Raw genomic sequence first — 13,925 nt, 5'->3', positions numbered from 1 at the left:
TTAGGTCAAAAGAGAGCAAAGTGAGGACTGGGAAGAGCTACCAAGAGGAGCGACAACGCCAGGCGGAGCGCAGAGAGGAGCAGCGCAGGAAGTTGTCGCAGAGCCAGAGTAGTAGTTCGGTCCCAGAGGCAAAATCTTTGACTACTACTGAGGATAAGACTACTGCTGGTGGAGAAGAGAAACCATCAGAGGAAAAGACTGTTGCTTCTGAATCAAAAGGAAAAGAATACAGAAAACCAGAAAGGGCGTTCAAACGGGAGGAAGTTAGGAAAAATTCATACAAGTATGAAAAATATGACAGTAAACGTGATAGAGACATTGATGAAACAAGAAGACCAAGGAGGACTACCAGTGAGAGAAGTTACCAGAACAATAGAAGGGATGATGAAAGATCGGAAGATGGGGGTAGAAAGAGATACTCTGAATCGAGAAGAAACCACGATTCAGCTCAACGTGATAGATATAAAGATAAAAATAAAGCATACAGCCAAAAGAAATCTTATGGATCGACCACAGAAATCGATAAAAGTAAAAATTCCGCAGAAAGTACAACCAAAACATCTGGTAGCAGTGATACTGTCAATGAAAGTACTGGAAAATCGGCTTCAGATGCAAAGGAAGAAATAGAGTCAGTAGAAAATGATTTAAAAATGGAAGCACAGTCTGTTAGTTCTAATAAAGAAGCAAGTAGAGAAACTGAAACAAAAGATTTGGGAGCAAAACGAAAAGTTTTTGAATTAAAAGACAAAACCAAACCAACAAGAAGAAAATCATTGGATTATGATAAAAGTAAGTCTTCTTCCAACTACAGCTCTAATAAAGGTTATAGCAGGGAGAAATGTCCTGAAAGAAAGAGGCGGAATTCTGTTGGATCCAGTAAACAAAATCAAGATAGTTCAGATGAGTCTAAAGGATTTTTAGCGAAAGAAGAAACATCTAGAGAGGCAGAACCAAAAGAAGGCTCTCCAACTGATCACGAAAATGAAATATCCAAAAGTGAAGAAATTATTCCAAAAGAAAACACAGACATGGAATTCGATGAAAAAGATAGAAATATTCCAAAGAGAAGGAATTCAACAGGAGATAGACAAGGCACTGAAAAACAGTCCCCAAGGCGAAATTCGTTGGGGTCAGAAGATAAAACACAAGTTAGTAATTTCAAAGACCTGAAATTTGACCGTGATTTATCATCTGAAGAGAGTAAACCAAGAAATGAAAAAGGCACAGAACGCAGCAGTCGTGATCCTAGAACTGAAAGGAGGATAAGAAATAAGGTAATCCCAATTACTTCTTATTAAAATCATATAAAACTTTTGATTTCCATACAGTTTTATGTCTTACAATTTTATGTTTAAAAGTCTATTTTTTATCTCTCAAAAACTAGAGTAATTCAACAAACCAAAATCAAAGTTCAAAATTTAACAAGTGTGGAGTATACAAATTAAATTGCAATGATTGGCAAAACCACTATATTGGACAAACTGGTTGATCCTTCAAAATCAGGTTTGATGAACATATAAAAGCATTGAAGACATCATCAAATTAATAAAAATATGCTGACCAATTAATTGACACCAGCCATACATACACAAACATCGATAACAATCTTGAAATTTTACACGAATGTAAAAAAAGGCACCTATTGTAAAATTTAGAATACTTTTTCCAAAGTGCCAAAATTAATCGTAATTTATTATTAAACGACAAAGATTTTCTGACAAAAATTTATTATTTGATAGACTTTTAAACAATATAAATTGGGCCACTTGCCTGTGCAAGGAGCTTACAGATGAATAGAATATTGTAATCGTTCTATTATCTAGAGGTTCTTATTGTGATACAAAATCAGTAATAGTAAAAATATTAATTCATTTTAGAAAAATAAATTAGGTCTTTCAATCTTTCATTAGTCCTGTTTTTTGTTGTTTGTTTTTGTTTTTGTTTTAAAATCAAGAATGGAGTCGTTTAAATTCTTATTAAAGTCCTAGTTTAATATCAGGAATGCAGTGATTGCAATTTTTAATTTGGTCTAAAAACCGTTGTCAATTACGAGAAGAGCCGGTTGCTGAATGATGGACTGTTGTTATTACAGGATCGACCGAGCATAGAGATCTACCGTCCAGGGATGGGAAGGTTCAGTAAGCAGCGTTTGGAGAGAGAAAAGGGTCTCGGCAGCAGCACCGAAGTGGACTCCCCGTCCTCCAGCCCTTCCCCTACGCCCGTTCTCAAACACAAGCTTGTTCCCCACTAACTCAGCATTCAAGATTTGGAATGGAATTCCTAACCTTTTTCACTGAGATCTTTTAAAATTATATAAAATTGTTTTTATTATTGAGATATATACATAGTTATAAACTGAGAATAATTAGAGAAGACAGTGTAGGTTTATGTGTGATAAACATCTTGTACACTTCACCAATATTTATTTTATTAACTGCTTTACTCAGTGGATTAAAACCAATACATACCTGTTGTATAGCTGTTGTAAATAACACATTGCATGAGTAGACAGATTGCAAGAATTATTATAGTTTGTATTTTGCTTTGTATGTAATTACTGTTATAAATAATTTCTATTATGTTGTATAAACAGAACTATAACGTTAAGTCATGAGAAACAGTGTACAATATTATATTCTAGTAGTATTTGTTGTAATTATGAGTAATTTACCCCTAGATTTATTTTCAAGGTGTAATTTATTTCTTATGTATGCTGTGATTAAAAATTGAAATCTTATGACTTATGAATAAATGTGTAATATTCATTTAACTGTCCAACTCAATTCTTTAGAGGCATTGTAAAACAAATAAAAGCAAACTTATTAAGAATCCGAATGAAAAACCTAATAAAAAATTGAAGAATAAATGAGAAATTGAGCCTGGAGCTAAAATATTTAATGCAACTGTAAGGCAAATTTAAAAAACTAATAATTAAAGCTCTAGGAATCAACGATTTGTGGGCACATATTTATTAATAATGTCAAATTATAAATAATTTCTATTATGTTGTATAAACAGAACTGTAACGTTAAGTCATGAGAAACGGTGTACAATATTTATATTCTAGTAGTATTTGTTGTAATTATGAGTAATTTACCCCTAGATTTATTTTCAAGGTGTAATTTATTTTCTTATGTATGCTGTGATTAAAAATTGAAATCTTATGACTTATGAATAAATGTGTAATATTCATTTAAATGTCCAACTCAATTCTTTAGAGGCAATGTAAAACAAATAAAAGCAAACTTATTAAGAATCCGAATGAAAAACCTAATAAAAATTAACTGAAGAATAAATAAGAAATTGAGCCTGGAGCTAAAAAATTTAATACATCTGTAAGAAAGAAATTTAAAAACTAATAATAAAAGCTCCAGGAATCAATGATTTGCGGGCAGCAGATTTATTAATAATGTCAAGTTATTCAGATCAAAATGAAGGATTTAAATATATGTTAATGTTAAAGATATATTTTTAAAATATATTTGGCAAGAGCAATTAAAATAAAAAATGGAAAAGATGTTTAATACATGTTTGAGTATATAATAAAAGATGCAATACAAATCAATTATAAAGCTCCTAATCTATTACATACAGATAGGTTTAGAGTTCAGAAATAAAGAATGTAATAAAGTTTTGAGAAAATACAACATAAACATTTATCACACTGAAAATGAATAAAAGTTTAGTATTGTAGAAAACAGAACCAAGAGAATGAAAGTCCTTTTTGAGATTAATAAAAAATTTTAATGGATCAATAGGATTGCCTTTTGTAGCTGCACAAATACTTTTTTGGGGGTACTAGAGTTGCCCCATAGATGAGTACCATAACAAAGGTGTGTATGGAACAGTCCAAAGTAAGTCGTTAACAATACTTCAACATAAACACAGTGCTTAAGTTTACGTAGGAGAATGATTACTCTAGAAAGTTTTTTACAGACATCTTCCACTTATACTACATAATATAATAAAAATATGTATAACATTTATAAATTTCTAATTTAAATATTTATAAAATAAATACAAATTTACAGTGTTAGAATGTGTTACAACTTTCTTTTACGATATGTGCTTCAATTATGGAGATTGCATTTCTCAAAAAATACGATTCTCCAGATTGTTTTGTTTGTTGAAGATACTGAGGGGATTATTGGGCTTACTGACCCTTCTGTTCTTGGAACAATGCACTAAAACTTCTATTTATCACTTCATTTTTAAGATGAATATTACAATCATTGTGTAGATTTGTATGACTTGAAAACTTACATTTCTGGAAGCAAAACTAAGATGATTACAATTCAAAGGGTTTCAACCAAATGCCCTCAAGTTAAGACAGTAACAAAGAAGTATTAGGTGCGGCTCACAACGGCAAGAAGTGTTTGAAGAGCTCACAGAGAGCAGCTTTTGTTTTGTTTGAATGACGATTTTCAACAGATTGCTTCCTTTCCAGAGCAGTTTTCAATAGATACAACCCTTGGGCCTCCTCACTTCGCTTGGCAAGATTTCTTAACATTCGCTTTCATTTTATGTTGTTCAATAGCTGAATGATGTTTACTGTGACTTGCTATCAATCTTTTGATTGGACGATCACAAAACCATTTCAAAGTAAAATACAATCAGAATCATTTATTAGCCACATCAAATATTTCATTCAAAAATACATAGGCAAGTCTTAAATTTCAACAACTTTAAATTCTTAGATATATCTCAAAAGTCTAAGATTGTCCACTTTCTATTCATGAACTGGATAGAGTAAAAAGGATTTTTTACAGAAATTCCTCAACTCTTATCTTAAAACTAGCTTTGTTAAGCTGTCTTATCTCTAGCGGAATTTTATGAAGGCATTTACTAGCCTTTAATACCTTTAATAGGGAGCCTCAATCACACCAACGATCATTATCTGCAGTCAACTACACCTACCGACCAGCCATTGTTATCTTATTATCTCGACATTTACCATTAGAAACTCATTTGCCACTTCTGAACATCCATCCTTACTTCCAAGAACAGAACTGAGATATTGTATTGGTCTTTTATGAAAATTAACAGCTCTTAGAGCACAAATTAAACACGAATGCGATTTTTCCATATATGAGGGTGAACTAATACGAGATTCTAGTATGGATGTGGATATAGTATATTAAATTAATATATTATATTAGTATATAGTATATTATTAATATTAGTGGGCTCTTATCACATTTGTGGAGTCTAGTTTTTGAGGCATTTCAACAAAGTGCTTAAATCTAGTTTCAAAAGTATGGATCTTACCTCTTTGTTGAAACCTGTCTACATTTTTCCGTACATAAATCGAAGATTGGAGAATACACAATGAAAGCAAGCTTAGTAGTCCAAGATCTCTAAACAAATTTCTACAGTGTTCAAACCTGCCAAATCCAGCTATAGTATAAATTGCTTTTTTCTGAAGAAGAAGTACATCGAAATACATACATATGATACTGGAACAGGCCACAGTAAGCTTGGCGGAGGCCATCCTGATCCAATTCACCACACAGACGCTTCAAGCATTAATACTTCTGCTCAGCTTCTTTTTGAGGCCAATTATATTCAGTGACTAGTTAAGCGTGGGATCTAAGGTGAATCCTAGAAATTTGTGAAGACTGGACAGATTTCTCTTTGATTCCAAAAAGAACTGTGGATGCTTTTTCTTTATTTAAAACCAATTCATTAGCAGTCAACCGCTTCTGAACAAAATTTTGATTGAATTCTGCTAATGCTAATTCTTGACTGCTTATCTTCTGTGTGTTGATGGTGGTATAATTTGCATATAGGATGACCTCCATCGGAACACATACTTTTGTTATTCTATGGGTTGTACTTACATTTGTACATGGGACTACAGGATCACGGAGAAATAAACATATTCCCACTGCAACTTTGTTTACAGTGCAATCTGACGGTTAGACATAGTAACTGCCATTAGCAAGACAGCGCATCACGAATTCTGTAGACTGTAATTATGTAGAAATTAGTAATTCCTAGTTACTAACCCTAGTGAGACATCTGGGTTTGAATTATCTTTGCAAAGGATTGTGTTCATTAAATGTCAATAATATTTATAACAAAAAATATATATATTATAAGCAAATAACAAGACTAATCAGAATATTATTTGCAATTTTTGCTATGGAAACTACTACAACCCTTTACTTTTACAAAAATTTTACTTTTTAGATTAAGTAAAAGGATTTAGAAGCATTTAAATTTTTTAATAATGATGGACATGCTTTTTGTACTTTTTAAGGTTAGTAATTGAAAAACTGATGATTACTTGCAAAACATTAGCGCATTTTCAAATACAAGAAAAGAATATATTTAACTGGATACTCCACTGAAATCTGTTGTAACAAATTAAAAAATTCTAATTTTGGCATTTTTAAACTCTGATAATAAGAAAAATTTAATGTTTTTAGAACATGTGTAGAGGTAATTTAAGTGTTCAGAACATAGCTTTCTCAAAAATATTGATATATATATATATATATATATATAATTTCAATTTCAATTTCAATAAAATATATATATATATATATATATTTTATATTATATATATATATATATATTTTATATTATATATATATATATATATATCAATATTTTTGGGATATATATATATATTAAATGTTGGTCCCCAGAATTTATTTTATCAACACTTAAGTGCACTGCTGTATTTAATAAGAAATTATTTTAAAATCCTTTTTTGACTAAAATGGGTAAATATAAAATATTTTGATGTTTTTTAAAATTATCTGATTTTTGGTCTTGTCCCTAAGTGTTCAGAATGTAACCCAGAGAGTGCAGTGTCTTTATTTAAAGTCAATATGTTTGCCTAAATTGTAAAGATTACTTCCAAAAAGAAGCTAAAGAAAAACTTCTTGTTTGTTTTTTTACAAAAGAAAAACAATCCCAAAAAGACTAAAGTGGAAATAAAACCCCAAATTCCACATTCCACTTCCTAAGTGAAATCTTATCGTTAAGGGCTTTTGCCATAAGATAAACTTCACAATTTATTAGTCAACATCTCTTTATTCTACTGTCCTGATGTTCAAAATCGACCTTACAAATTCAAACAGGTGTTTGTATTGGTTTTAGATGCGTTTTAAGTTTCTGCTTTGTGCACACTTTTAATACGTTGACTGCAATGAATTACAGTAAAAATTACATTACTAAATTGTTTTTCTACCATTACACAAAATATTTCATTTTGAAAGGATTTTACTGATTTTAATGAAAAACAATATTTGAACACTTTGGGCAAATTATAATAATTCTGTAATTTGGAATTAAAGTTTTTAATTATATATAATTTTATGAAAAGAACTTTCTTAAGAGAGTTAAAGGGAATTTTGAAAAAAATTGCAGAAAGTTAAAGACCCAAATAGTGTTTGAAAATAAGTGAACACTTTTACATTGGTCTTAATGGGTAACTATGATGGCAACGAGAAAATCGCAGATAGATAAATTTGTAAATAATTATAGTAGGTAAAATTGTATGACATATAACATGTCACATTAACATATGGAGCCGAATTATCCATATGATATCTCAAGAAAGAGTTCATATCTAGACTTTAAGTTTTGCTTGAAACTTCATTTCTAAATAGACAAGAACGAGTTCTATGATGACGCTTTTCCATCTATGGGATTTGGCTGAGTGTCGTTGAATGAAGTAAAGTATAGACTGGAAATGTTGAATTCAACTTCACCGAACTTGTTATATGACAGTGTATTGCGTATTCATTTGTGTTTATAACTAAGAAACCAGAAAGTACACTTTGATTAACATGATTATTATTTGTTTTGATATTTGAGACTTTTGTAAGAAGGCATATTCCAAATAATCTTCTTATTCTTTTAGGCATTTTACTGCATTAACCTCTATATGTGTATCGACAATGCACAAAGTTGCCATCATTTCTAACTAAAAGCAAGATACTCTTTTAGTCTGCATTACTTTGCGTTAATACAGCTAGGGCGAATAAGCAAGATATTTAAGACTTGTAAGAAGGCATATTCCAAATAATCTTACTCTTTTTAGGCATTTTACTGCATTAAACCTCTATATGTGTTATCGACAATGCACAAAGTTGCCGTTAATAAAGCTAGCTCCTTTCTAGCAATAGGCGAATAAGCAAGATATTTGAGACTTGTAAGAAGGCATATTCCAAATAATCTTACTCTTTTAGGCATTTTACTGCATTAACCTCTATATGTGTATCGACAATGCACAAAGTTGCCGTTAATAAAGCTAGCTCCTTTCTAGCACTAGGCGAATAAGCAAGATATTTGAGATTGTAAGAAGGCATATTCCAAATAATCTTACTCTTTTAGGCATTTTACTGCATTAACCTCTATATGTGTATCGACAATGCACAAACAAAGTTGCCATTAATAAAGCTAGCTCCTTTCTAGCACTAGGCGAATAAGCAAGATATTTGAGACTTGTAAGAAGGCATATTCCAAATAATAATCTTACTCTTTTAGGCATTTTACTGCATTAACCTCTATATGGTATCGACAATGCACAAAGTTGCCCATTAATAAAGCTAGCTCCTTTCTAGCAATAGCGCTAATAAGCAAGATATTTAAGACTTGTAAGAAGGCATATTCCAAATAATCTTACTCTTTTAGGCATTTTAACTGCATTAACCTCTATATGTGTATCGACAATGCACAAAGTTGCCGTTAATAAAGCTAGCTCCCTTTCTAGCAATAGGCGAATAAGCAAGATATTTAAGACTTGTAAGAAGGCATATTCCCCAAATAATCTTACTCTTTTAGGCATTTTACTGCATTAACCTCTATATGTGTATCGACAATGCACAAAGTTGCCGTTAATAAAGCTAGTTCCTTTTCGGTACTAGGCGAATAAGCAAGTTCCATCGCGTGTTTGTTCTGTATGTTTATTTGTACATGGTTATATACTGAAATTCCTACTCGTATTTCAATAATTTGTAAATAGCAAGCACACAAAGTTTTAATTACAAATGTTTATAATATTAATTTACCATACTAGTTATTTGAAACCCGAATTCAATTAAATTTAATGATCAGAAAACAGGACTGTCTAGGAATTTTTGGTGTCCGCTATTGTCATACTGAAGTTCATGAAGCTTGATCCCGGGCATCTATAAAGAGTCGGGAAAATGTGGTTTTGCCTATAAGTGTTTCACACATGGTGTACCTTATTTGCAAAATACGTTAAATAAGTACGGTTAGACAGTCTCAAATTTTAACACTATCTATATATTTCTTAAAAAAACTTAAACACACCAGTTTGGTACGGAAGTGAATATTCCAAATATATATTTAAAATGTGTTCTACATACCAAAAAATATAAGAACCAAATATTTAATCGAGACTATTTAAAATAGAAATATGTTATTAACTACGCAGTACATTACTGAATGAACAAAACCAATGCTGATTAAATATATTTAATAAATAGTTTTCTTATCCTTGACATACTGCAGAATATTTTAGCTTTAAAAACAATATATATATATATATATATATATATATATACCTATAATAATCATAATAATAATAAAAGTATGGGTGCAACTTGGAGTAAAAATTAGATACTAAATTTAATTTTCTATTTGCATTACACAACTGATAAATACTGTATAATTTTTATTTTATAAAATTTAAATGTAAACAGATACTTCAGTAAATTGGTTAAATTTCATCTGATGTGTGTAGCCGTTTAGTGCCAGGTACATCTGTACTAGGAAACATAAATATTACAACTTTTTCAGAATTCCTAAATATACAACTTGACTTTAAAAAAATTTATATTCTTATAATCTCCTTCGGATTTCTATAAATATTTTACCAAAAGAGAATTAGCAAAATAATTGGTCCAAACATTCTTGAGATTAACGCTTAGCAACACATTTAGCAGTTCATATTTATTAATAAGAAGCTGGACAGGAAGTTGATATAAGCACTGATGAGTAATCTTGACCTCAACTGTGAGAGTAGTTCTACTTTGCACACGGGATTTGGTTAACGAATGAGCACACCAAGGTTTCAGTTCTCGGTGGAGTGCGAGCGTGTAGTGTCGCCATATATACACAGGCCGCCGGGACTTTGGGCGGGGAGGACCGATGCTACTAGGTGTCGAAAGGGATTCACTTCTCTTCCTAGAGATTGAGTCCCTAACCTTAGATAAGTCGTGTCTACCAGGGGCGCACCCAGAATTTTGGTTTTGGGGGGCTTCGGCTTCCCAAGTATAAAATGTACGCCTATAGTTTTCCATTACATGACCTTTCAATGACCAGTAATATATAATTAGTTGGCCTATAACATATCGAACTACAATAATGTAACATTTGGTACATCACTGTATTACATGATCATTAGATAATTGAGTAAGCTAAAACCAACTGTCTGTGGCCTGTTTCATAATCACTACAAGTTAATCTTATTAGAGAAAAATTTAAGTTAATAGGCTACTATTACATTAAACCAGCTTTTAGCTCAATTAAAACCTTATTAAAATTACAAGTTAAAGCTTTATATTGATTTTTATTATGAAATGTCATCCTGGAATAAGTTGGACTGTACATTAATTAGTTTTAAGTTTTCAAGGAAAGAAATAATACATTTAAATTACAAATGTAAATTTAATGATTACAAAATGAGATGTAAGTTAAAGTTAAAATATTTACAAGACAAAATCTAGACGTCTGGTCGATTTTTTTTGAGAACAGAAAACTACCTCTGTATTGGTCACTTCTATTTCACGGTGAATATTCAAAGCCGCCAGTCCACTCAGTCTGTTAGCACCCATGGTATTCCTTATAATAGGTCTTGAGTCTACGTAATGTTGAGAACGACCTTTCTGCTGTACTCGTAGTTACAGGGATAGTGCACAATATTTTCAACAATATGTGGATGTTAGGAAACATGTCCTTATCACACAAGTTCAACAAATCAATTACATTTCTTGGTGTGTTGGTGTGGGTCTTAAAGCTGTTGTGCCACAACTCAAACTCGGCTTTGAGCAGGCTTTCGTTGTTCCCACCACTTTCAATTATGTCCATTTTTATAAAAACAACACAGCTGCAGATAATTAAGTTTTGAGGTTTCTTCCTTTCCACGTGATCCTCGGCTGTAGGCATCAGACACTCAAACCCCTTCAATATGTCTTTATGTTTCATGAATCGGGATTCCAAAGAACTTATCAAAGATTCAATCCAAGGGATGAAAATAGATCGCCGGTAGTACACTTCAGGCGTATCTGCTGGTGTGTTGTTTCTATTTTGTTGTCTGCCAAACTGTTCGGGGCATGGAGATTTTACATCCAAAGTTGTTGGCCATATGGGTAGCCTCTTCAAACAAGGAGTGAAACTCTTCATCCGCATTTGTTCTTATGGATTTTAGGCTTTCAAGTACAGTTTCAGCATGTGTGATTGCAGAAGATAGTTTCCAAATCACTTCCTTGCAGCTTTTTGCTTAGGTTTACAGTGTAACCAAGGAGCTTGTCTGATGCCAAGAGAGAAATGATGAATTCGCCTTGACGTAAAGAGCTGAGTAAAAATAAGAGTTCCAGAAGAAGAGTCTCTATCACTCCAGTTTTTTATTTCCTCCAACGCTACTTCAACTGGTTGAAGAAGCTCCTTCATGACAAAGACGGCATCATGCCTTTGCACCCATCTTGTTGGACAAAGTTTGTAGCAGTTTTTTCCTGTTGGTTTCAACATTTATCTCCGATGCAATACACTGTTGTAAAACGGCTTGTCTTTTAGGAGTGTTGAAAAAATTATACACCCTCTCTACTATTCCGAAACAGTTTTCTGATAGGTGCAACTTCAGAAGCGTTTGATAATGCCAGATTAAGGCTATGAGAAGCGCAATGCACAAATATTGCTGTGGGGTGAGCTTCTTGGATACAGGCTTGGGTCCCATTAAACTTCCCACTCATGGCAGCCGCTCCATCGTACCCCCTGGCCACGTAGGTTATTGACGTCAATGTTTTACTATCTTCAAGTCCTTTTATTACAGTTTTTTGCCAACTCCCTACCGGTTGTGGAGGTTAGTGGCATGAACTTGAGAAATTGCTCACATATTTGGTAATTATTTGATGCATCAGAATCTACGTATCGTAGACACAACGAAAACTGTTCAATTGTTGAAACATCGGACGTTTCATCTGCGAGAATACTAAAAAACTTAGCCTCTTTAACTTTAGTTGCTATTTTTTTCAGTTAATGATCTGGTTACAAAGCATCAATTATTTGGTTTTGGAAGTTCCAACTTATGTACGTAGCATTTTTTCCACATGATTCAAAGTGTTTTTTTAAATCTTGATCCCCCCGCTTCAATTCTGGCTCTAAGCAGTGCTCTAAAGTTACCCTCATTCTCGGCAGGTCTACGATTTATATCAAACTCGCCATAATCTCTATGGCCCCTAAGAGCAATATTTTGCCTTCCACACAAAATAATAGTGTCTATTATCGGAAGGATTCTTTTCACGTTGTTTTTGGGCTTGAAGTCTTTCCCTTTATCAAGGGATTTGTCGATTGATTTTGATTTCACTATCCATTACTCTTTTTAAAGTTAGCTGCGCTTACACAAGAGTCCTTGTGGTACTGTGAGGCTGCATGCTTTTTTTTCAAATTTTTCTAATGCTTTTTTTTCCAGTTAGAAAAAACCTTCCTCAACAAGTTGGCCAGTATGTTGAGCGTTACTCTTGCCTACTTCTTTTTGGAAAAAAGCATACAATTGAACACAGTATGCAGAGTCTTCAATTCCAGAATAAGACAGCCAAGTATATTTATTTAGCCATGAAAACAAAAATTTTCGTTGTTGAGTCCCGTACGTTCTGTAAGGAAAGTTAAAACTACTTTGAGGGACCCATCTGTCATTCAACACTTTTAACTTTTCACTGTCTGTCAATTTTTTTGTTTTAAACAAAGCAATGTCTAAGTTATTTTGACTTACATCGGACTGCAGAGTTCTTACGTTAGCTCCCGAGACATCCTCCAACACAAACTCAGGCTGTTCAGCACATGTAAGGCAGCTCCTTACTTGCCGAAATATTTTTTGTGGCATTTCAACGGTTTAAAATAGTTTTGTATACTAGCTTTTCTTTTATCACCCATAACTTACTAGACTACTGTCCAACCAATTTGTCAAGACCTAGACCACAAACACAGCTGAACTTGACAGCCAGACAACCCATAACACACACTATACTGCAATTCGATAAAACTACGACTGTCAACTGGACAAAAGACAAATTCACTGCCGGGGCGGGCACGGGCGCGTCTGGTGAGAGTTGTGGAAACTAGAGCTGGTCGCCCATGGCAACGGCACGTAGTCATCGCCATAGAGCAGGATGGAAATGGAGGGAGCTAACACAGCAGCGCAGGCAGTTTATACTGTGAATACATACGTCTAAATATTTGTTTCACAACTCTTGATTTCTATGATTTAATCTGTGTTACTTTAATAAATAGGTTTAACGTTACCATTCATTATAGTTTATATAAAAGTACGATAAAACATATATGATGATACATAACGAATGATTAGTCACATACAGTATTTATTAGTCGGATATATCAGGTCCTTGGGGGGGGCTTAAGCCCCCAAAGCCCCCCCCTGGGTGCGCCACTGGTGTCTACACCCATACAGGGCCTCATTAATGATGTATGGCAACCTGTATGGGACACTTACACCTCAGTAGCGGTATTTGTTCTCCTTTTTATTTTAGAAGATATTTAATTACTACAAACATTTTAGTCTATATACTCGTATATATCTTAATTTTCAATGTACACTGGGAAGTTTATTTTTATAAAGTGTAATTTCCAATTCTCACCATAAGTCTGTTTTACTAAAATCTGAACGTTATCAATTCGTTTTATTGAAGTAATATTTCATTACAGTCCAA

At 32.8% G+C, this 13,925-nt stretch overlaps 1 protein-coding gene across 2 annotated transcripts in view; it reads left to right on the top strand.

The window, feature by feature from the left end:
• LOC124363143 (regulator of nonsense transcripts 3B) overlaps positions 1 to 2,752 on the top strand; it is a 28,137-nt gene extending 25,385 nt beyond the window's left edge. For both annotated transcript variants that reach the window (XM_046818285.1, XM_046818284.1), the window contains 2 exons: positions 5 to 1,274; positions 2,093 to 2,752. In XM_046818285.1, coding sequence (XP_046674241.1) covers positions 5 to 1,274; positions 2,093 to 2,251 — 1,429 coding nt within the window. In that variant the 3' untranslated portion in view covers positions 2,252 to 2,752. The remainder of the gene's footprint in view (positions 1 to 4; positions 1,275 to 2,092) is intronic.
• Positions 2,753 to 13,925: the final 11,173 nt, after the last annotated feature.

The sequence above is a fragment of the Homalodisca vitripennis genome, chromosome 5 (genome assembly GCF_021130785.1).
Source record: "Homalodisca vitripennis isolate AUS2020 chromosome 5, UT_GWSS_2.1, whole genome shotgun sequence".
Taxonomy (NCBI): Eukaryota; Metazoa; Arthropoda; class Insecta; order Hemiptera; family Cicadellidae; genus Homalodisca; species Homalodisca vitripennis.
The sequence above is the reverse complement of the archived record's forward strand: the minus strand, read 5'-3'. Positions and strand labels throughout refer to the sequence as shown.